Below are 24,833 nucleotides of genomic sequence, written 5' to 3'. Positions count from 1 at the left end.
AATAAGTCATGCCAGATGAATCATATTTCTTTTGTCATAGAGTTACAAGCTTGGTGGATCAGGGGTATGCTGTGAGTGTAGTGTATCTTGATTTCAGTAAGGCTTTTGACAAAGTGCTCCATGATATTCTTGTTGGCAAGCTGGTAAACTGTGGGCTGGGTGAGATAACTGTTATGTGGATTTGTAGCTGGTTGACTGACTGAATCCAAAGAGCGTTCACTAAGGATTCCTCATCATCCTGGACAAAAGTGTCTTGGATGAAGGAATTGAAGGGATGCTCATCCAATTTGCAGATGACACCAAGCTGGGAAAGGTAGCTAATGCCGCAGAAGACAGCATTGGGATTCAATATGACCTTAACAGATTGGAGAACTGAGCCCAGACTAACAAAACGAATCTCAATAGGGACAAATGAAAGGTTTTGCACTTTGGCAAGAAGAATCAGCTGCACCAAATATAAGATGGGGAACACCTGGCTTACTAGTAGTACATTTGAAAAGGATCTAGTTTCCAGATCAAAGGAAGTAATAGTACCGTTCTATTCTGCCTTCATCGGACCACACCTGGAGTACTATGTACAGTTCTGGGCAGCATAATTTAAGAAAGCTATTGACAAGCTGGAACGTGTGCAGAGAAGGCAAACGAAGATGTTCAAGGGTGTGGAAACCAACCCTTATGAGGAATGATTAAGGGAGTTGGTTATGTTTAACATAGATAAGAGGTGACTAAGAAGAGATATGGTAGCCATCTCAAATATCTCAAGGGCTGTCACATGGAAGATGGAGCAACTTTGTTTTCTCCTGCTCTGGAGGGCAGGACCAAACCAATGGCTTCAAGGTACAGGAAAGGAAATTCTGATTAAACATTAGGATGAAATTTTTGATGGTAACAGCTGTTGGAAATTGGAATGGCTCCCTCAGAAGATGGTAGACCCTCATTCCTTGGAGGTTTTTAAGCAGAGGTTGGATGGTCATCTGTCTTGGGTGCTTTAGTTGAGATTCTTGCATTGCAGGGGGTTGGAATAGGTGACCCTTGAAATCCTTTCCAGCTCTATGATTCTATAAATCTGTGATTTGTGACCTTTGTGCAAACACGCTGCTATCACTTTTACTCTGTGTTTCTCCCCCCAACTCTCCACTTAAATATATATATATATATATATATATATATATATATGCATATTTAATGTCTTGTGAGCCCATGCTAGAGCCCGTTATGCTAGACTGCTTGATGCATTTTATTTAAGAAGTAAAATCCCTGTGCAGATATTTAGGAAACGCTCTGCGCAAAATTGATCACATAAACTTCTATGTTCTTGGTTCAAGGGTGGATAGGTCTGCCGGTGAAATATTTGGCCAGTCAAATGTGCACCCCACGGTCGATGCTGGCGAAAGAGAGAGAGAGAGAGATGGGCGTCTGCATCCAGAGTTGTCTGGTGGTTGATTTACGGTGTACCTTTCCTGCATTGAAGCTGGCAGCCTGGAGGGCTTTTGCTTTAAATTATTAAAAAATATTTATAGCCTGCCATTTTGTGCAAGTGCATCTCCCAAGGCGGCTTGCCAGGAGCCCAGCAGATAATGAAATAATAAAAGATGTAGTAAATGAATGTGGCGATAAGGAGCGGGGGGGGGGGGGGGGGAGTGCAAACGGTACCAGCAGCAGCAAGCAAGAATTCCTAATGCAGCTGTTTGGAGGGCCTCCGTTATCCTTTGGAATCAAATCACGCTAGTAGGCTGGTGGAAGGAGAGCCACAAGGCGGAGTAGTCTAGGCTTCCCTTGGGGGTGATTTCATAGGGAAAAGGGGCCCGCCCCAGGTATTCTGCTTCTCCCTTTTCATATTTCAGTGAAGGAAATGGAGGTCAAACTTAATAAATAAACATGAAGGTAAGTTGGTTGATTCTATTCCTACATCCATAGCTTGGTGGCATCTCCAGGCAGGGCCAGGGAAAGACCCCCTGCCTGAAAGCAGCTGCCAGTCAGTGAGCACAGTACTGAGCTAGATGGGCTCCAATGTTCTGATTCTGTTTATGCAGCTTTTTATGTTCCTGTTTATTCAGAACTGTTGAGGAGTAGAATCTTGCTTTGTTTTTAGCTGAAGGGCTGTTGTTCAGCAGAGCGCATCTGCCTTGCACTGAGAAGGTCCAAAGGTTCAGTCCCTGGCATCTCTGGGTAGGGCTGGAAGAGCAGCTGCCAGTCAGTGTAGACAGCACTGAGCTAGATGAGCCCAGTGGTCTGACTTGGCAGCTTCCTTTGTTCATAACTGGCAGGCATATTCTGGAAAATGCCTCTCTTGCCAGTTTAAGCTGAGACTGCCCATCTTCAGTGACATCCGGACATTCTCCCTTCCTGTTGACTTATTTCAGTGTTGTAAAAATAGTCTGCTAGGCACTGTGAGAGGTGTTTGCATGTAAGAGAACACCTACTCTGGTTTCTCAAACTCTGTGCTTCCCTTGCTCAGCGCCACTGGGCACATTGCAAGGGCAAGCAATAAAATTAGAGGAAAAGGCTGGGAAAGAGAAATGGAAGGAGCCCAGTATAAGATGATGCTGGGGCCCAGGAGGGGAAAGTGTCTGTCAAGGTGACTTTTTTGAATTGAAGGAAGCTCTCTGTGTGGCAGGTAAAGGGAGCATTTGCCTCTCCTCAAATAGGATATTGCAAGAGTTGGAAAGGGCTCAGAAAAGGGCAACCACAATAGTGGGTATGGGGTGACTTAACTGTAGGGAAAGCTTCCAGCATTTGGGACGTTACTTTAGATAAAAGGCAAGTACGAAACAACATGATAAAAGCTCATAAAATGATGTGTGGCATGGAGAAAGTGGAGAGAAAGTCCCCCCCCCTCTTATAAATGCTAGAACTTGTGGACACCTAATGAATCTGAATGTTGGAAGGTTCAGGACAGATGAAAGAAGGGGCTTATTCACACAGCACCATAGTTAAACTGTGGAACTCCCTCCCTCAGTAGGCAGGGATGGCCACCAACATGGCTGGCCTTAGACGGGGATTTAACAGAGGGCTTTTGATGGCTACCAGCCACATGCTATGCTCTGCCTCAAATTTGGAGTCTGCAGTGCTTCTGAAAATCAGCTGCTGGGAAACGCAGGAGGAGGGGAGCTTGCTCTTGTGGTTGAATACTGCATGTGAGTTTCCCACAAGCATCTGTGAGAACAGAATGCTGGACTAGATTGGCCATCGGCCTTTTCCTTTTCTTATATTCTTAAAACTCTTTTCTCCAGCCATGCTTGTCTGCGTGGTCTTCAGTGCTCCAATAAGCCCAAAGAGAGGGCACAGTGGGAGGAGCTAATCTCTTGTGCCATTTAGAAAAGCCTCTGTTCCTGGTTCCCTGGAGACAGTCAGCACTTGCCATAGGTGAGCATGCAAGTGGGTCTTGGACAAGCCCACTAGGACCTGTTTAATCAGGACAATGCAAGCCGCCTGTCTGCAGGAGGTATTCAGATGCATACTTCTTGCAACACTGAAATTAGAACAAGTAGGAGCGACTTCTGCAGGGGAACATAAGTCATTAAAAAACCCCAACCTTTGAAATGGCAGGCAAGTTCTTTAGCTATCATCTCCTCACCTTGCGCTTTTTTAAGCATACCAAATGAATCACAATCCATTATGTTCCCAAAATAAGAGGCTAAAGGCAATTGGGCTGGTAGCTTTGAGTCATAAATGGACTGTGATTTTCTCTCTCACCCACCCCTCTGGCCTGCTGCTGTCTCTTTTCCTTTATGCTTAAAAGTTTGGAAGAAGAGGGTGGCTAGAGAGAGAAAACCCATCCCCCTTCAGTCAGTTCACCACTAATTGGGAGGCTAGGTGGGAATGGAAAAAAGAAACGACAGAAAAATGCAGAATAACCGCACGGTATACTGTTCCACTCTTCTCCCCATGACCCTCTATATTTAATCCAGTTCTCTCTCTCTCTCTCTCTCTCTCTCTCTCTTGCTTTGGAAGAAATGTTTTTCTCCTAAAATTTTAACTGAATAGCTAAAAACAATGAATAAAAACATAGTTTCTCGTTCCAGAATTTTTCTTCAGTGCCAGCACTGCAAATCTAAGCACCTGATTACAACATTTTTTCACTTACTACCTGTGCTTCACCCTAGCATCTCAGGAGTGGGTCACAACAATTTAAAATATAGCATTAAAAAACGGTTTAAAACAAATGACCATTTATTTATTTGTCAATCCAGCATCTACACTTTGGAACTCCCTGCCTGTTGATTTCAGGCAGGTGCCTTGGAATCAAGCAGTGCATACATTTTATGAAATAAATAAATCTGTTTTATTCATTTTGTAAGACTTATACACTGCTGGATTACTTTGGAAAAAAATACAAAAACCCCCAAAGCATTTGTTGCTCCACCCACTTTTACTGTTGGCCCCGCCCACCATTGGCTTGTGACCCTCAGAAACTTAGACTAGGAGGGGATGTGACCCTTGGGTTGAAAAAAAAACCCCTCTGTCTCTGATGCAGAGAGGCCTCTTTTTTGTCTCTGAAAATAATGACAAATGAAAATATATCTCTCTTTGCGCAGTGCTGGGCAAGACCCATGCGGTGTAAATTATCCCCTTTTCACAGTTGTTCTGCAGGAGAGTTCTTGACTGCTTTGTAAGCAAATTGCATGGCGGTTCCTGTTAGGCTGGTGCCCCCTTTGCCCTCGGCAAGGTCAGGGGAACAACAGGAAGCCACACTCCTCATGCCCTCAAGCCAAGTGTGACAGCTGCACCATTTGCCATTGATTGCTGTTCCTGGCTGTGCCGATAAGAAGAGCCATGTCCTGGGTGGAGAAGATCTCTCCCTAGCCTTTCCAGTCAACCAGCGCCGTGGCTCTGGGCTCCCTTGTCATAATGCTCATTGACTAACCTGCGAGGATGTGTCATGGGAACCATGTTTCTCCTTATGATTGAGTGTGGCTCTGTCCCATTATGACCGCAGCACGACTTACCGGAATGAGCCTTAGCTGCTGCTGGTGTGGGGTCTGTCGTCTTCTTTTGACAGATCGAAGTGAACTCAGACAGCTTTAAGAGAGGATCGGGCAAATTCATGAAGGATAAGGCTGGGTACGGCTGCAAGCTGTGATGGATGTGTGCTACCGCCACTGCCGGAGGCACTTAGGTCCTGCTTGTGAGCTCCCCATAATAGGCTTCTGCTTGGCCCCTCTGAAAACAGGATGCTGAACTTGATGGGTCTGTGGCCTGATCCAGCAGTGCTCTTACATCCTACATTGGGAGGCTGTTAAACCTCTGCATACCAGTTTCTGGGAATAAGAACGGGGAAGTGCTGGCATGTTCAGGTTCAGCTTGTGGGCTTCCCTTAGTGCCTGTAGAAAACGCTGAAGCAGAACCTGAGCACAGGAGCCCTCTCTCCTCCTGCGGTTTCCAGCAGCTGGTATTCAGAAGCGTTACGGCAGAGCATAGCTGTCATGGCTAGTAGCTGTTGATAGAATTCTCCATGAATTTGCCCAGTGTTCTTCTAAAGCCTTCCTAGTTGCTGGCCCTCACTGCCTCCTGTGAGAGTGAGTTCCATAGGTCAGCTATGCACCGCATGAGGGAACTTCCTTTTATCTGTCCTGGACCTTCTAACATTCACTTTCTTAGGATGCCTGTGACTCCCATTGTTGAAGGGGGAGAGAGAGAAAGAAAGAGGGGATGGGACATTTCTTTGTCCAGTGTCTCTATAACATGCATTGTTTTACAGACTATCAAATCGTCTCTTGCTTGCCTTTTCTCTAAAATAAAAAGTCTCAAACAGTGCAGTGTTTCCTCATAAGAGAGTTGCTCCAGCCTTATGACCATTTTGGTTTGTCCCCAGTGAACATAAAATGCAGGACCAGCCAGTGTCCTCGTTCTGCATGGCAAAGAGAGTCTGTCCTCCTCAAAGCAATGCCAGTTTCTCAACCTTCACTCTCTCCTTCAGGTTGCAGCAGAGGCTTCTCTGTTTCCACTCCCCCCCCTCCTTAAGTTGATGGCGCTGCAGCTAGCCTTGTTTTCCATCACCGCACTCTGTGGACTCCTCTCTCACATGTCCCGCCCCCCAAGACCTTGTCCTTGAAACCAGCATGGCTTTGGGTCTCTGGCAAGGCGGAAGCCAGCAAATGCTAACTTGGCAGGTGGAAAGAGAATTTTGGCTTATTTATAGCCGAGGCTTTCAACCTCCCTGCATCTTGGCCTTCTGAATAGGTTCTGGCCTGAGAGATTGTGTGTTTGTGTGTGTGTGTGTGTGTGTGTGTGTGCGCGCACGCGCATGTGGTCCAGTGCAGAGGTAGTGAATCTTCTTAAGCCTGATAGCCACCCATGTGCAGAGGAGGGTGACCCAGATGATAAGGGGCCTGGAAATCAAGTCTTATCAGGAGCAGTTGCGTATGTTTATCTTGGAGAAGGTGTGTTGTATCATTTTTTTAAAATGGTAAAGTGCAGGGCTTTCCACAGGGTCAATATGAGATTGTGCAGGAGGTGAATAAAGATCTAGAGGTCAAAAGGGCCATGGGTAGAAAAGGTATGGTGTGAAAAAAATAATTAGGGACCAAGAGCCTAAGAAGTCAAGGGCATGGGCATGCACAGAGTATTATGGTACGCTATTATTTTCTACTTGTTCTACTTCCTTATATTTTGCATTTTCTAATTCCAGTGGTGATTGATGATTGATAAATGACATGATTGATATTTCTTGACTTCATTTCACTTGCATTCCTCAGAATGTGGGTTGTGGATAGGGGTCGATAAAAACTTTTGTGTGTTCATCAAGAGCTCATGGAACTCAGAGGTTTGTGTTTTGAGTCTCTTGGAGACCTTTGGGTTAAACAACAATAATTGCATAAATGCTACATTTTTCTCCCTTTGCAGACAAGCTTTTGCCACCTTGCCCCTCCCGTCTTCAACCATCCATACTTTCTCCTTTTTCCACAGCTGCTATTAACCTAGCAAAGCTGAAGCTGTTCCGGCACTACTACGTCATGGTAAGGAGTTTGACATGAGCAGCTGTAAGTGGGGAGTCCTCGTTGCTGGTCCCACACTTTGGCACCGTCTGACTAACCCTCCTCCACTGCTTCTGAACTGCTCTTGCTTGCTCATTGGGGCCAGGAGTAAGCAGCTGCATAGCCTCTTTCAATAGACGCCATGCTTTGGAGATCTCACAAGTAACCTCCTGTTGAGGTTTTAGGCACTTCCCTTTCTGCAGATGCAGGGAACCTATTAGGATGGCCCACCCTCAGAGGCTGATGGATCCAATGGGTTTCCAGATGGCCCTGAAGGATTTTCTGGCTGATATGACTGGCCCTCCCATCAAACCCCGACTCAGATCTCTAGAACATCTGAATGTCTCGGGGCATTGATACAATTGCCCCTGAGCAACCACTCCCACTATGTGGAGCCCACTTGGCTCCCTGGTACAGTGGTGCCTCGCAAGACGAAAATAATCCATTCCGCGAGTCTCTTCGTCTAGCGGTTTTTTTGTCTTGCGAAGCATCCCTATTAGCGGCTTAGCGGATTAGCGCTATTAGTGTCTAAGCGGCTATTAGCGGCTTAGCAGCTTAGATAAAGGGGGGGGAGGGGAAAAACTCGCAAGACTCGCAAGACATTTTCGTCTTGCGAAGCAAGCCCATAGGGAAATTCGTCTTGCGAAGCGCCTCGAAAAACGGAAAACCCTTTCGTCTAGCGGGTTTTTCGTCTTGCGAGGCATTCGTCTTGCGGGGCACCACTGTATATCCCGGAGCATAGGGCGAGTAAACAAGCTAGGAGACGGCTGAAACACAAGTGTAGGAAAACTAGTTCAATGCAATTGAACACTTGTAAGGACTATGTAGTGGCAGTTAAGGCAGCCACTCTGCTGCTGCAATTGCATCCTCATTGTACTTTCTGGCAGAGCTTTTCTGGGTGGTGCTGGGGCCTCTTACTGTCTCGCCTGAAGAAGGTTGCAGAACTGGTGGTAGCTCGCTGTAACTTATTAGCAAAGCATTTGTTGATAAAATAGCTTGCATCTACTGGGATCTTGACTCTGAAGATGAATCTGAAGGAGTGTCCAGAGCACTGTCTAGTCCTGTTGTGTTGGATGAGTTTCAATTAGTAAGGCTGAAGGATGTGGACAAGATTCTTGAATCAGTCAGGTTGACCACTTGCACTCTTGTCCCTGCTAGATAAAAACTAGCAGGAAGGGGACAGTTGGCTGGGCCAGGCAGGTGTCTCCTTGCTAGAGGGGTTAATCCCTGTCTGCTTGAAGGAGGCAGTGGTAAAACACTCCTTAACAAACCCTCCCTGGATTTGGAAAATCTTGCTAATCTCCCCTTCTTGGGTATGGTTTTTGAGCGAATGGTGGTAGACCAGATCCTGGCAATCTTGGAGGAAACTGATATTTTAGATCAACTTCAGTCAGGGTTTAGGCCCAGTTTTGTCACAGAAACCGCTTTAGTTGTCCTGTAGGATGACCTCTGTCAGGAGAGAAACAGAGGAAATGTGTCAGTGTTAATTCTCTTCAACCTCTCAGCAGTTTTTGATATCATCGACCATGGTGGCACTGCTTTTAAGTGGTTCTGGTCCTACTTGGATGGCCATTTCCTGAGCGTGATGCTTGAGGGATGCTGTTCAGCTCCATGGAGCCTTCATTATGGGGCTCCTTATCCCGCATGTTGTTTAACATCTACATCAAACCGCTGAGTGGAGTCATCTGGAGCTTTGGAATGTGTTATCATCATTATGATGATGACACATAGCTCTTCTTCTCCTTTACACCAGCAAGTGAGGCAGTGGATGTGCTGTATCATTGTCTTGCCTCAATAATGGGCTAGATGAGAGCCAGTAAACTGAAGCTCAATCCAGATAAGGCTGAGGCACTATTAGTGGGTAGTTCCCTAGACCAGATGGATGGGAGGTTGCCTGCTCTTGATGGGGTTACACTCCAACTGAAGGAGTGGTTACTTAGCTTGGGGGTACTCCAGGATCCATTGCTGTTGCTTGAGGCTCAGGTGCTGTCGGTGGCACAGAGTTCCTTCCGTTAGTTTTGGCTGGGGGCCTAGCTGCACTTCTATCTGGACAGGAGTAGCCTAACTTCTATCGCCCATGTCCTGGTAACTTCTCGGTTAGATTATGGCAACGTGTTGTGTGTATGGCTGCCTCTAAAGACGGTTCGGAAACTTCAGCTAGTGCAGAATTCAGTTGCCAGGTTGCTCACTGGGGCAAGATGGTTTAAGCATATTACACCAATTCTGACACAACTGCACTGGCTGCGAATTAGTTTCCAAGCCCAATTCAAAATGTTCATTTTGACCTATAAAGCTTAAATGGCTTAGCATCGCAATACCTCAAGGGCTGCCTCTCCCCATATAAACCAACCATCATCTGAGGCCCTTCTTTCTGTGTCTCCTCCACGAGAGGTCCAGAGGCTAGAAACATAAGAATGGGCCTTTTCTGCGGTGGCTTCCTCTTTGTGGAAGTCTTTCCCTAGAGAAGCTTGCCTGGTGCCTTCCTTATATACTGTATTTTTCCATGTATAAGACAATGTTTGTTGCTAAATTTGTTTAGTCAGAAATAGGGGGTTGTCTTATACATGGATTATGAATACCCAGGGTTGTTGTTGTTTTGTTTTGTTTTTTTAAAAAACACTACTTGCCTTCCTGTGGCTGCCATGAAGAAGCTGCCGGAACCGCCAATCTTTTCACTTACCACTTCCGCAGTCTCATGAAAAAAAGCTGAACAACTTTGGGCGATCTTGGGGGTTGCTATGCTGGTGCTGGTACTTTGAATATTTAGTAAAATATCAAAGTTGTTCTGCTTGATGTTTAAAATAACGATTTCTTAATTTTGAGTTAAAAATTGTGTGTGTGGGGGGGGGTGTTCATCTTATGCATGGGGGTGTCTTATACACAGAAAAATACGGTATCTTTGGGCACCAGGCAAAAATGTTTCTCTTTAACTAGTCCTTTGGCTGATTAACATTCCATGTCCTTTTAAATCTGTTTGAGGAAGGGGGATTATTGGTTTCTTGTATTTTTGTTTTATTACGTATTTTGTGTTTCCGTTTTATATTTTTATGTTGTGAACTGCCCTGTGGCATTCAGATGAAGGGCAGTATACAAATTTAGTAAATAATAATGCTAAATCTTCACTGACCTGGTGGCTTAAGATATTGTTGGGCCACTGCTCCCATCATCCCTGATCATTGGCTGTGCTGGCTGGGGAACGATTGGAGTTGGGAGTCCATCGGCATTGCAGGGGATTTCATTAGACGACCCTTTGGGTCCCTTCCAGTGCTACAGTTCTGTGATTCTGTGAACATCCTCAAGGGACCAAGGGGAACTGCTTTGTAAAGAGCCCCAGTTCCATATTGTCTGTGCTGATAGGCAGCAGATCTCCAGGGTCTCAGGCAGGGAACCTCTCCCACTTCTACCTGGAAATGCCCATGTGGATTGGACCTGGGACCTTCTGTGTGCAAATCATGTGCTGTTAGAATTTCCAGTGTGTAGAGCATGGCTTGTGTCTCTTGCCAGAGGGTAGACTTCAGTTGCCGCAGTCACACACACTGAGATGTTTGTACAGTAAGAAAACAGCAAAGTTGTTTATTATAGGAAGCTTGTCACTTGGTTGGAAATGGTTTCAAGTTCTAAGCTAACTCACTAATCTAGAGAAGACAAAGACAGCCATGCTTCATCCTTTATTCTCACAGAATAGATCAAAGATGACCTCTTGAGAGAGAGAAGTAGAGGGAGGAAATTTCAAACAGGATGCAGCCTAGGATGTATCAGTCTAACATTAAGGAGATAGGAAGGTTAGCACCATAGGTCAAAGGTACAGGGACAGTCTGGGAATCTGGGAGTCTGTTGCTCTGTTTTAACCCTGTGCAAAACCCTCTCAGCAAGCTCAGTAGCACCCAAACTTCCGTTGTGTGTGCTCTGCTACCGAGCTGCCAGTGAAGGACAGACTGCCCTGAGAGACCTGGAGAATGGACTATTAGATTGGTCCTACCCTGGTAAGTGCCTGGATGGGAAGTCTGCTTGGATGCCGCCACCCCCGCTCCTCCACACACCATAAGCCACATTGAGTTTTCTGAAACGAGGTGTTTCAGTTATAACTGCTGCCAAATGCCTTGCCTCTCTGGCAGGAGAAGAAAAATATGCTTGTTGGGCAGTCACTGCTTGAGGTAATTATCTTCCCTAGAAGGCACCAGCCCATTGAAACACAAATGGGAGCCATCAAAATTAGTAACAGGTTGATTCGCTGTGACTCGAATGATCAGATGGAAATCAAGCGCTGCCTTTCCTCCGTTCCACCTTTGTGAGAGGCATTCCCAGCCGACTTACAGATGCATAGAAAGCCCATCCATTGCACTCTGAAATCACATGGCTTCCCCCTAAAGAATCCTGGGAGCTGTAGTTTGTTAAGGGAATTCTGAATTCGAGCTATGTGATGGGGAAACTACCATTCCCAGTATTCTTTGGGGGAAAGCCATTTGTTTATTTGTGTATTGCATTTATATCCCACCCTTATTTCCAAGGAGCTCAGGGTAGTAGTATACATTGTTCTCCCCCTCCTCATTTTATCACCACAACAGCCCTGTGAAGTAGGTTATAGGCTGGGAAGCAAGTTCATATGCAGTGTGCTTCATGAATCTGAGTGTGGATTTGATTCCTGGTCTCCCAAGTCCTAGCCCAAGACTCTGATCATTGCACCCCACTGATTTTCATGTGCTTTAAATGTGTGTTGGGTGTGCTTTCTATGTACGCTGTGGCTCTGCCCTAAATCCCTGGCGAGATTTTGATTTATTGGTGGGGCGTGAGTCTCTCAAGAGCTGTGTCTCCATCGTTCTGACTGCTAACTCTGATCCTCTCCCTCTGCTCACAGATCGTGTGCTACATTTACTTCACGCGGATCATTGCTATTCTCATCAAGATCGCCGTTCCATTCCAGTGGAAGTGGCTGTACCAGGTACCCCACCCCCCACTCCAGCATGCTTCTTTCAAAGCTGTAACATAACATAAATCTATCATGGAAACCTATTCTTAAGCTTTGGCACTGGTAGCCAATATTTCAAGCCTGATGCTCCCCCCCCCTTCCTGAAATGTTGGTTCCCCCGCCCACTCTTTCCCCAGTTTTTTTTTCTTCCTGCAGGTTATTATACGCTAGGACTGAAAAGTAATTGCTTTATTGATCTCAGAACACACACATTCAAGAAATGCCCTTCAGACATTAATTGAGAACACAGAAAGGGTCAGGGAGAGATTATGGGGAAAGGGGGTGGGAACATCAGCAAGAAAAGCAAGCCCTAAATTGGAAAATAAATAAATGAAAACTACCCATAAACCAATAGAGATAATAATAATAAAAATACTTAAGGGTAACAGCCTCATACCTGGAAAGTCTAAGAAACAAAAAAGAGAATTGTTGTAGTTTTGAAATTGGTTTGGTCCACCATCTCGATTAAAAATAGTGTCTAATTTTATCAGGACATAGATGAAAACCTGTTCGTTCGTCTTGGGAACCAGTATCTTAAGAGGTGTCCAAATGCATAGCAAACACGCAGGCAACTTTCCAAAACATATAGTACATATACAAATCACACTACGATTGGAGCATAAATTTTTAATGGACTGCGTCTGATAAAGCTGTGTCAGAGCATCCAATTCACTGCTGACGATGGCAACACTTGCAAAATGTACGGAGGCATGATGGAAAGCCTTTGAACCAATGGTCAGGAAAAACTGCACCTTTGAAAACCTTTCCAGGAGAGATCATCACAGACCACAGCAAGCAGATGAAGTGATGGGCAGAGCACTATCTAGAATTGTACTGGTGGGAAAATGTGGCCGCTCTCACAGCAATCGACGGCACCCAGACCCTGCCTGTCTTGGAAGAGCTGGACGTCTCTCCCTCCCTTGTCAAGCTGAAGAGACCATCAACTCTCAGGCATGTGGTAAAGCCCCAGGACAGGAAGGATTCCCAACAGAAGTGCTGAAAGCCAACCTCAATTCCTCCCTCATGACACCTCCATGGCCTCCTCTTCCAATGTTGGGGGCAAGGATCCATGCCACAAATCATACACAACTCCAGCATTGTGACCCTTTACTTTGCTTTGTCCTGTGGGAAAAGCCTTGTAGTTCTCAACAGATTACAGTCACTCACTGACAGGGTCTGTCCTGGGTCATTATGCAGCTTTAGAGCTCAGAGGTCAGCAGCTGACACGATTTTCTCACTGTGTCAGCAGCAGGAGAAAAGAGCAGAGATGCCTGTTGTGCATCGCCTTCATAGACCTGATGAAGGCCTTTGACCTCATCAGCCAAAAAGGACTCACACTGTGCCACAAGATAGAATGCCCACCTTAGCTCCACAAGATGATTGTGTCCTTCTACAAGAACATGTGTGGCACCGTTCAATATGATGGCTTATTCTTGGACACCTTACCTATAGCTTTATGGAAGTGAGTTTTGGTAAGCTTACAACCGCCAGGAGCAATGCCTCGATGCCCCATTGCATTCCACAAACGCTGCATCAGGAAGGTTTTGGGCATCACATGGCAGGACAGTCTCAAACAAAGATGTGCTCTCCCAAGCCCACATTCCCAACATGCTCACACCCCTTTCTCAGTGACGTCTATGCTGGCTTGGTCAAGCCCACAGAATGGAAGATGGCAGGATCCCCAAGGACATGTTCTATTCAGGACAGACCCACTGAAACTAACCAGCTTTTCATACCTGTGCTAGGCTAGACGGAACAATGGTTTCACTTGGATTAGAGTTGCTTCATATGTAAGCACATGTGATCGTAACTTCAGCAGTAGCTGACTCCATGAACTAAGAGTCCCATTTGGGTGGGCGTCCTGTTGCCTAGCAATCTTTTCCAAGTGCCCCTCTCTTCTTTGTTGCAGCTGCTGGATGAAATGGCCACCTTGGTGTTCTTCGTCCTCACCGGGTACAAGTTCCGGCCTGCCTCTGACAACCCCTACTTGCAGCTCTCTCAGGACGATGATGATGTCTTGGACATGGAAGCTGTGTAAGGGGCCTGTTTCCTTGTAATAATTTATATTAAGATTTTAAGTATTGCTTTATACAGTACAGTTTGTTTTTTAAGGGGGGAAACAGATAAATTAGGACTCTGCAATTTGTCTCTTGATTTTGGTGCAATCTGATTACAACAGATATTATGTGACTCTCGTTGCTGTTGGGTGCGTCTGGAAGAATCAATGTTAGACATTGATTCAATCTCAACATTTCTGTTTAATACAGTCCCAACTCTCTCTCTTTCAAAAATTCAAACCCTTCAGTACAAAATGTTCTCTGGAGCAGTGGCAGAAATGGCAGGAAAGGGGGCATCCCTTAATGTCACTTATGATCCCTCCCTCCCCACCACTTCAACAATTAATATATAATTTGAAACCCAAAGGGTACTTTTGTAGTGTAGGACTTCTACTAGAAAGGAAGACCAATAAATAGGGAGCAGTTACAATTGGTATATTATGATCCAAATCTTAGCTGACTCCATCTGGGACAAACTTTACATGATCCCTCATTCAAACCCAGGTGATTTTGAATGTTGGTCCACCTGGGAAAGGATTTGCAGCAGCAATGTGTGAAGCATTGCTACAATCTACTTTAGGCAATCCGAAGAGTATTTTGCGTATTGGGATTCTTGCCCAGCTCCTGTGGAGTCAGCCTGGCCTACATGGAGCAGCAAGGTGGGGAATTGGGTGAGAGATGTGTTGAATCAGAAGCTCCTAACAAAGTGGGTGGTCCCATGATCTGCTCTATCCTGTTAGGTCAGGAGTGGGGAACTTGTGGTGCTCCAGATGTGGTTAAATCTCCATCTCCTATCATCCCCAGTAAGTTGGGCCTATGTCAAGGGATGATAGGAGCTTGGAACAAGACCTAGGTCACAGGTTCTCATACCCACGTTAGATGTTTTGGGTGGCACTTGTTCTTGACTCATGTTGCCCAAGATATATGGTTCCAGATCCATTATCTAGCTATCTTTTAGTGTGGCAGACCCCACACTTTGGAACTCCCTGCCTATTGACATCTGGCTGCTGCCTTCACTTCATTCTTTCTGGCATCTCTAAAAGCAAGCCTATTCTGACATGTAGAACGTTGGCATGTGTTTTAATCTGCTTTATAGCTTCACGTTGGTTTCATTTTTCTTTAAATGTTTTAAACAGTTGTTTTTGTTTGCTTATTGTTTCATTGCTTTATACCTTTCATAAACCACTTCAGTGCTTTATTACAATCAGGTGGTTACATAAATCATATGAGATATCTAAAATAAATTGCCAGGCCTGTGGGTGAGGCAGGGGGCTGAATTTGATGGATGGGTTGAGCCACCCACCTGTCAAATCACCTGGCATCTCAATGGCTCTCTTTAGCATTTCAAAGGGACTAGCCTACAGTGTGAAAACAAGATTTGCATTCTTTGCTCTGCTTGATTTTGGCTCTGGCCTTGTCCACCACTTGCATGTGGCCCTTTGAAAGTTGTCTTGAAGCAAATGTGGCTCTTAGGTTGAAAAAGGTGGGAGGTGGTGTTCCATGCTCCAGTTTCAGCTTTCCCCTGACTTGTCCAGTGGCTAAAGTCTTACACCTTTACTCCCCAAAAGAATTTTGGGATGATTGTCCTGTGAAATGCTCTTGAGCTCTGCTCTGTGTCCCTGTCAGCAGGATCAAAGGTCTGTTTGCTGGCTTTATGTCCCCTGACGAGAATGATTCTTCTAGACATCTGAATGCCGCAGATATCTTGCAAAAGCTTTAAATCTAAACTCCCAGGACTGCTGACCTGTTAGAATTTTTCTTCCAAGGCTGCTGAGCCAGCTGCAAATAGAGTGTTAAAGCTTGGACATTTGTTGTGAAGGTGGTGGAAGCAAGGACCGAAATCCTCCAGTGCAGCCCTCCCTAGTCATTGCACTAAAGATCATTGACATGTTCATCATCAGTATTATTATTCATTTATTGCTCACCATTCACCCTAAGGTCTCCAGGGAGTGTCTTTGTGGCAGGGGGTACAACACAACATTAGAAACAGTTGAAAGCAACTTATAACAACAAATATAAGGTGGGTCATGAAACGTATACTTCAAGTGTCAAGAGGTCAGCATCTTCAGCACCCTTTGGATGCTATGCAGTGAAGATGCCAGACACACCTCTGTGGGGACAGAGTTCTACCACTCAGGTGCCGCCACAGAGAAGGCCCTCTCCTTCATTTAATCCCTACAACAATCCTGTGAGGTTTGTTGAGAGTGGGGATTTGAAACCTCATCTCCCAGGTCTTAGACCAACACTCTAACCACTTCAGCACACTCACTGGTTGCTGTCCAAAATATTGGGGTCAAATAGATTCCAGTTGGGGTGGGGGTGGTGCTGTGAGCCTAGGACTTGCCAATCAGCAGGTCGGCAGTTCGAATCCCTATGACGGGGTTATCTCCCGTTGCTCAGTCCCTGCTCCTGCCAACCTAGCAGTTCGAAAGCACGTCAAAGTGCAAGTAGATAAATAGGTACCGCTCCGGCGGGAAGGTAAACGGCGTTTCCGTGCGCTGCTCTGGTTCGCCAGAAGCGGCTTAGTCATGCTGGCCACATGACCCGGAAGCTGTACACCAGCTCCCTCGGCTAATAAAGCGAGATGAGCGCCGCAACCCCAGAGTCAGCCATGACTGGACCTAATGGTCAGGAGTCCTTTACCTTTAGACTCCAGTTATTCATTTATTTTTCAGGATTGTGTATATGGTGTAATTCCATGTGGATGCAGTGTGGGGGAGGCACAGAGAGTTGCAGCCAACAAAGTTTTACTCAGAGTAGACCCATTAAAATCAATGTACCTCAGTCAGTCATGGTCATTTGTTTCAGTGGGTCTACTCATGAGAAGGGGTGATATTGGATGCAACCCAGAATTCATTCAGGCGGTCTTTGCCCCTAAAGACCTGGAGAACTCTTGCCTGATCTTCTATTTGCTGAAAGGAGCAGTGCCTTGACAGGAGTGGCTTTCAAAACAAATCCAAGGCTACTCCTGCCTGATGTTGATGGATGATGATGATGATGAGTTCTTTGGGCTTGCAACTCCCAGAGGTGTCACTGTGTTCAGCCCCTTGCAACGGAAACCGCAGAAGTTGTCTTGTGGAGTAATAGACTAATCCACAAGTACCGGGGGGGTGGGGGGTGGGGGTGGGGTGGTTCTTGCAGAAGCTAACTGCGGTATGTGTAATTTTTGCAGAGAACCAAGAACATACAAATGAGAGTCAGCATGGTGTAGTGGTTAGAGTGGGACCTTAGGGTGAAGAGCCAGTAATTAATAATAAAAATAGTGTAGTAAGCCCGCAACCTATGTGGGGGTTACGTTTCAGAGATGGCTGCTAAAGCCAAAATTGTGTATTTTCTAAACAGATTGGGTTCAATGGCAAGTGAGATTTCCCAGGTCTTTTTTGCTGGATACCTGCCCCCTTTCTACCCCCTTTCTAATATATATGGTATATTGTTTGTTTCTTAGACTGTACGCAGCTTTGAGATTTTTTTTTGGGGGGGGGGGGGAATGCTTTTAAATAAATAAAGCAGCTTCGTTGAGTCTAATCCCAGGAGGGAGAAAGGGGTGGGGAATGGGGTGCAGGGAATGCTTTTACTTGTGGCACATGCGCCCGTGAGTCTTTTGATGGCAACCCACAGATTGCCACATCTTTTTGATGTGCACTCTTTTCTTTTTTAACTAAATTATCTCTCTTGCAGCCAGGAATGGGTTGTCAGTGGGGGCGGGGGGGAGAGAACCTTCCCGCCATGCAGCCCTGGTTGGGGCAAGAACAGCACTGAAGTGTTGCCTTATCTCTGAGCATTTTTTTTCTGCTCTCCTCCTCCCCACAGGGTGACAACTTCGGGGGTCATGGAAGGTATGAAGAAAGTCAAGAAGGTGGTCAATGGCTCGTCGTCGGAGCCCCAAGGCGAGAGGGAGAGTGCTGCATGATGGAGTCAATACTTTCACCACCACCTCCGTTTCTTCTTCTCTCCCTTCTGCGCCCCCCACCCCACCCCCAAAATTAGGACAAGGCAGCACTTTCAGATAAACTTTAATTTATTGATTTTCTGCTTCCCTCAACAGAAGGGGAGCGAGTTGAGTTTCCTGATATGGGAACTGGAGAACATAGGGCAGTGGGAAATGGCGGCCGGGGGTGGGTGGGGGCAAAATCCTGTGCAAAATTGAGAGAGAATCACAATCCTGCGTATTCATTTGTCCTGAGGATTTGTTGCTCTTCTAGAGCCTTGCAAGGAAGCTCTCCTGTTTTATGGTGATGGCAGATTTGTTTTAATTTTTTTAACCTTTTAACATTTTTGCTAAAGTTTTTTAACGCTCCTCCTGCTTTCTTTCTGAAACTTGACTGTGAGAAAGAAAATAGAACCATCGGTTCTATTTGGCTCTTTGGGACACAACTTCCAAATGTGAAAATACCTGGTGAAAGTTGTATATGTAAAAGTATATATGTATATCTATATTTTATATGATGCCTTCTGACACGCACCCCTCCCTGCAGTGTGTAACCTTTTGTGTGTGCTGGGGAGATTTGACAAAATGGTTTTAAAGGTGTTGGGTGTGGTGCAGGGGAGATCTTTTGGGGTTTACTTGTAAATGTTGTGCTGAGTTTAGGCATCTTTTTCTCCCCCTTTTTCATTTGAATGGGGAGCAAATAGGAATTCTGCCTCCAGATAGGAATAGGAATGTTTTCTTTCTTTTTTCTTCCTTTTTTGAGACCAAGGCTTCCTTACTACCCTCATTAATGGTGTGGACCAAAAAGCTGGGTCCCATTTTGACTCTATGCAGTTCCCTCAAGGGGTTCCGAATATGTGCAATGGAGTGGGGGGGATATTCACTGAATTATTATTATTATTATTATTGTTATGATGATTATTTCTTCTCCCCCTTTGCTGAAAAGTGGTGAGGTCAGGTTTCAAATCCCCGCCCCAAATAAATTACTGCATATAAGGAGTGATCCATGAACAGCTGCTCCTAGAGGGTTTCTTGGCTAGAGGATCGGTGAAGCCGAGCTCTCCAAATTCTTGGGAATACTCCCAAGAAAGGAACCCCCACTGCTTGCTTTCATATGTGAAATGGGGTGATCCGCAAGCAGTGCAAGAAATCTCTCTTTGCATTGAGAAAACAGCCCGAGCAGGTCTCTGACCTCACAACGGAAATTCTGTCTTCACTCTGTGAAGAGAACATCAGCCTTTTCTCTTTTTTTGCTTATGCATTGTGAGCTAAAAACCCCTTCTCCTTCCTCTCCCAATGCCCCCTTCTCCACCTGGCTGGCTTGGGGATAATGCGTGGAAATTGCGTTGCCCTTGGGCAGAGCAAATGTGAGCTGGCAAAGCGGGTGAGCAGAGAGAGAGTTTGTTCACCTGGCAGCTGGAGGGACCCCTGGGGTCTCCAGTCAGGAAGATTTGTATGAAGGGTTGCAAAGAAAAGCTGCATCCTACCATTTAGATGTGCTGGCTTCTGGAAGAGCGGGATCAACGAGTGACCTGCTGTGGAATCAGAAGCCATGCGGTCCTAAGAGCCTTTCTTCTTGTTTACTGTGAGTGAGGTCTCTTCAAACAGCAGCTGGCAGGTCCAGAAGCGTCAATACGTGTCTTCTGTGCTCATCCAAAGTTGTGCTCTCTCCCAGAGTTTGCATGAAGGACACACAAAGCTATCTCAAAGAGAGGCAGGGTATCGTCTTCCCACAAGAACAGCCCTATCAGCCTCAAGATGCCATTGGTGTTGAACTCTGCCGCTCAGATATTTGGTGGGGCAACTGGCCAGGATCATAGCATCTTGAGCTCTGGTATGGCTTGCCCACGAAGGGTTCATTCAGCAGCCATCAACCTTGTTTCGGCCAGCCAGAATCTCCCAACTTCAGTCAGCCCATTAGAAGTTTTGTTGACGGACAAATGGCAACGTCGGTAGTTTGGGTTGAAGTTGAGGAAGAGGCCATCTTTTGACACTACAATCTCCACATAGCCCACTGCTTTCTTTGTCTTCCACCTATTCATCCTTTCTGCAGAATGAAGGAACTGGACAAAAAGCACTACCGCCCCCCCCCCCCCCCAACCCCAATGCCTTTCAGTAGATTGCAACATAGCGCTAATGCAAATGTTCCACCAGGGAAGGATTTTTCCTTGTCCATTGGAACATCCTCCCCCTACCGCCACAGTATACACCCCTAAGTCTGTTACAGAGATTCCCCTGATCCTCTGGCGCCAATCTGGGGACAGTGCACAGCTTTTATAGGAGGAGGCAGTGGAAAGTCCTACTGTACAAGTAGAAATCATTCTGCTAACACAATTACTTAGTTGGATGCTCTGGGTTGAAGCTTTATAAGGCTTTGGGTCCAGCTGGCCTGTAAACGGAGGAGAGATTGCAAGAACAAGAGCTTTCCATTGGGCTGAGAGTGGGAAGTGTTTCTTGGCCTGCAGCAGAACAGGAGCTGGCAAATACAAGTATGGGGGGCTCAGTCAGTCACTCTTCCACTCGTCGAAACCCGACGCTTTTAAATGTTGTCAACTCTGAATCATACTATTGATGTTTTTTAAAAATGGGCAGGTTGTTTTGTGGGGGGGAGTGGATGACTCCCCCCTCCCAACTGATGTTTCATCTTCATCCTAAAATGAGCTCAGCTTTCCTCTCTATGTGCTTCACCCACTCCTCTCCTTGACAGCCAAATCTTTTGGACAAGCAGCCAAGAGAGAGTTTTCTCCACCCAGTGTGTTCCCTTCAAATGATGAGCCCACTGCTTAAAAAACCAGGACTGTGTCACTTTTTAAAAAATAAAAAGTATTCCTTTTTAAAGGTGGGCAGGAAGAAGGAACAGCTTCTCTCGCTCCCAGTTCCTCCTTTCTCCCTCTGGAATCCATTGTGCAACTGCTCTAGAACCCATTATGTGACTGTGCTGGAACCTATGTTTTCTTGCAGTGAGCACTCGTACCAGATGTGTCCTCACTCCCAGTGGAGATTTTGGCATCTCACATTGAAAAAAGGAGCTTGCACCATCCACATCAACCCAGGGGATAGTCCTGCTTTCTTTTTTAAAACACCTGAAGACCTGTGTAGGTGGAGGACCAATTGGGTAGCTTAGCAAAGAGACTTGGTTAATCTCAGAAAATAGGTCCGCATGATTCCTGATTTATTTATTTATTTGTAACATGGGCTACATCTGCACCCCTCTGGATGTTTTTGGACTGCAACTCCCATTGTCCCTGGATAATTGGCCTTGCTGGCTGCTGGGAGTTGGAGTCAGATAATATCTGGAAGGTCACAGGTTCCTTCACCGCTGGAACTTTTAGAAGTTAAAATAATAGATCCTTTTTTCAAAAAAAGAAAAAAAGAAAGGTGTGTGGTTTATTTTATTGGGTGCTTCAAACATCTGTGTATTCCTTCATGAATCTCTTCATGTTTTAAAGTTGTTGTTTTTTAACCTTTTATCAAAATAGATATATGAAATGGCAGTATTTCTGTAAAGGGGAGCAGGGGGCAATACCAATCAGGGGACCTTTTCTCTCTCTATGTAATGTGGTTTTTCTGATATGGAAGAGATGTACAAAATAAAAGACTTGATGACTAGGAAACTTTCTCCTGGGCTGCTTTATTTAAAAACTGACTTCCTCCTGCGCTGGGTTGAACTGCTGTGAGAGACATGGTTCATATTGACATATCCTATAGCCAGTACAGGGAGTGGTTAAAGGAGGAAGGGGGGTTTCCTTTTAGGCGCTGCTGGTGGGCTTCCACAAACATCTGTCCAGCCAGTGAGAAACTGGATTCTGGACTCAGATTTTTTTTCTTACTCCCTCTTGGTTGCACTAAAGCATCACAGGGATGAGGACAAATAAAAGAAAGTCCTTCTTCACTCAGTGCATAGTTAAACAATGGAACTTGTCCCCCCTGGAGGCAGTGGTCGCCACCAATTTGGATGGCTTTAAAAGAGGATTGGACAAATGCATGGAAGAGACAAATATTAATAGCCACTAGCCACAATGGCTCTGCTCTGCTTTTGAATACTAGTTGCTGGAAACCACAGGAGGGAAGCATCCTCTTGCGGTTGAATCCTGCTTGTGGGCTTCCTGTGGCCACCTGGGTGGCTACTGAGAGAACAGGATTCTCAACTAGATGGGCCAGCAGGGCTGTTACGTTCTGTCTCCACTGTTGGAGGCAATATGTCTCTGAACACCACTTTCTAGGAATCTCAAGTGGGGAGAGTTGTTGTTTCACCCAGGTCCTGCAAGTGGGGCATCTGATTGGCCACTGTGAGCTGGGTGGACCCCAATGGACTGATTTAGTAGAAGGAAGGGTCTTTGCATCTTTTGATCATGCCTAGTAGTTGTTGATAGCCTCATCCTCCGTTGGACAAGATGACCCTCAGGGTTCCCTTCCAACTTTATAATTCCATGATTCTATTATCCTTTCAATTATGCTTGTGTGTATATCCTACTCTGTCCTGGGTTGCTCACCATTCTGTGACGATCTGTGTGTTGATTATCCCTTGGTGTAATATCTTCCTCCCCCCTCAAATGCCCTCATTTCAAGATGTTTGGCACACCTCCCTTCCTTCAAGCTGATAAGCGTCTTCATCTGTATTCCTGCCTGTCAGATAATTCCGAACTAGGGCAGCACAGTTTTTAATCAATGCTTTTCAGTGGCAGTGTTAAGAACCTCCCCCACCTTCCCTTCTGTCTCTTACCTTCTCTTCTGCCCTGTTTGGTGAATTTCTGCATTTGGAAATAAGATTGTAAGAAGTGCCTGCTGGATCAGGCCTGGTGGGCTGATGGGAACTGGTGTTCTACATTAGAGAGAGAGAGAGTCGCCTCTGATCTAAGAGGCGTTCCCTTCAAGGAGCAAAAGGCAGCATACATTATACTCCACCTCATTAAATCACAGAACAGACTTCTCACGTCCTGGTGGCATGACCTTCTCACCCAGGCTGGCCACTGGATCCTCCTGAACAGGAAAAAACAAAGTAGGACTTCAACTGCTTGAGTGACAAGAAGTGACACCTGATTTTCTTGGATCTTGGAGATTTAGATAATGGCCAGAGGGCCACAGGTTAGAAGAGACTGGGCACATAAAGGTAAAGGGACCCCTGACCATTCGGTCCAGTCGTGGCCGACTTGGGGCTGCGGCGCTCATCTCACTTTATTGGCCAAGGGAGCCGGCGTACAGCTTCCGGGTCATGTGGCCAGCATGACTAAGCCGCTTCTGGTGAACCAGAGCAGCGCACGGAAATGCCATTTACCTTCCCGCCGGAGTGGTACCTATTCATCTACTTGCACTTTGACGTGCTTCCGAACTGCTAGGTTGCCAGGAGCAGGGACCGAGCAACAGGAGCTCACCCCGTCATAGGGATTCGAACCGCCGACCTTCTGATCGGCAAGTCCTAGGCTCTGTGGTTTAACCCCCAGTGCCACCCGTGCTTATTTACACAGCCTGTAGTTAAACTATGGAACTTACTCCCATTCAGGGGTGCCAATAAAATATTGGGGGACCCACGGAAGCCCTACCCAACATAATCACATGACACAGTGCAAAGACACAGTGCATAGACACAAATATTTTATTGGGGGAGCGAAGGCACCTCGGTTCCTAGGAGTTGGCTCCTCTGCTCCCAAAGGAGGCAGTTATGACCACCAACATGGATGGCTTTAAAAGAGAAGGCTATTGATGGCTACTAGCCATTATGGCTTTGCTCTGCCTCCATAGTTGAAGGCAGCAATGCTTCTGAATACTAGTTGCTGGAAACCACAGGAGGGGAGGGTGTACTTGCACTTAAATCCTGCTTGTGGGTTTCCCACAGGCATCTGATTGGCCACACAGAGGGGGATGCTGGAGTAGGAGAGCCACTGGCCTTTACCCAGCAGGTGGCTCTTATGTTTCTCTACCCCAGTGTAGATAGACAATCCTGAGCTAGATGGACTCAATGTAAGAGGAGGCCTGCATTCTCCACCACTTTTGCTTCTCGTCTCACCACAAGCTTTTTCTAACCCGCCTGCCACCCACCTGGAGTCACGAGTCATCGCAACAATGCGATGGCACATTGTGTCATGAGATGACACATGACACAGCTGGCTGTCAAATGCTTCAGATTACGAGTCAGGATATTGGCAGGTGGTAAATTTCACAAGAGCCTTGATTACTGAGTTACAAGGAAGGACATTAGACGTTCCCAGAGGTTAGAATTGATCAGGGAGGGAAATGTATGTACTTTAATCTGGAGCCTTGCGACAGCAGTAGGAGGTCTCAGTCCTTTGGATCTGAGATTAGCATAATTGCTCCTTGGGTTGAACCTGTTGAATATTACTCTTTAGATAGTGTCATTAATGTGAGCAGAAACCTACAGAGGAGGACAGGGCCGGGTCCGCAGCTTCATTAGCTTAACAATCAAGCTTTGACTAGCTTTGAAAAGGCTCATAAAAAAGCAACAAAAAATAGAACCTGCCCACATTACTCTGACACAGAAACATTGCACATGCACTATGTAAAATAATACTGAATGTTCTCAAGAGGAAGCTGATAAAATGTGGGTTGAACAAGGTAACCATTTGATGGATTTGTATCTGGTTGACTGACCGAACCCAAAGAGTGCTCATTAATGGTTCCTCATAATCTTGCAAAAAAATGACAAGTGGGATGCCATAGGGTTCTGTCCTGGGCTAGCTGTTGTTCAACATCTTTATAAATGACTTGAATGAAGGAATTGAGGGGATGGTCATCAAATTTGCAGATGACACCAAACTGGGAGGAGTAGCTAATGCCGTGGAAGACAGAATCAGAATTCAAAATGACCTTAACGGATTGGAGAACTGGGCTCAAGCTAACAAAATGAATTTCTTTTTTTATATATATAAAATATTTATTAAAATTTTCAG

At 45.8% G+C, this 24,833-nt stretch overlaps 1 protein-coding gene and 1 long non-coding RNA gene across 3 annotated transcripts in view; one reads left to right on the top strand and one right to left on the bottom strand.

Moving 5' to 3' along the window:
* The window catches only part of GPR107 (G protein-coupled receptor 107), a 47,869-nt gene extending 27,850 nt beyond the window's left edge, over window positions 1-20,019 (top strand). Inside the window, exons 15-18 of one of the 2 annotated variants that reach the window (XM_079961359.1) lie at window positions 6,910-6,959; window positions 11,833-11,916; window positions 13,853-13,977; window positions 17,811-20,019. In XM_079961359.1, coding sequence (XP_079817485.1) covers window positions 6,910-6,959; window positions 11,833-11,916; window positions 13,853-13,977; window positions 17,811-17,910 — 359 coding nt within the window. In that variant the 3' untranslated portion in view covers window positions 17,911-20,019. The remainder of the gene's footprint in view (window positions 1-6,909; window positions 6,960-11,832; window positions 11,917-13,852; window positions 13,978-17,810) is intronic. The other variant, XR_013834679.1, reaches the window with a different exon arrangement.
* On the bottom strand, window positions 9,569-11,826 carry LOC307207573. The gene is made up of 2 exons (XR_013834734.1): window positions 9,870-11,826; window positions 9,569-9,645 (listed from the first exon to the last, which is right to left on the bottom strand). It is a non-coding gene; the product is annotated as an uncharacterized lncRNA (long non-coding RNA).
* Window positions 20,020-24,833: the final 4,814 nt, after the last annotated feature.

The sequence above is a fragment of the Podarcis cretensis genome (genome assembly GCF_951804945.1).
Source record: "Podarcis cretensis genome assembly, chromosome: Z".
NCBI lineage: Eukaryota > Metazoa > Chordata > Lepidosauria > Squamata > Lacertidae > Podarcis > Podarcis cretensis.
The sequence above is the reverse complement of the archived record's forward strand: the minus strand, read 5'-3'. Positions and strand labels throughout refer to the sequence as shown.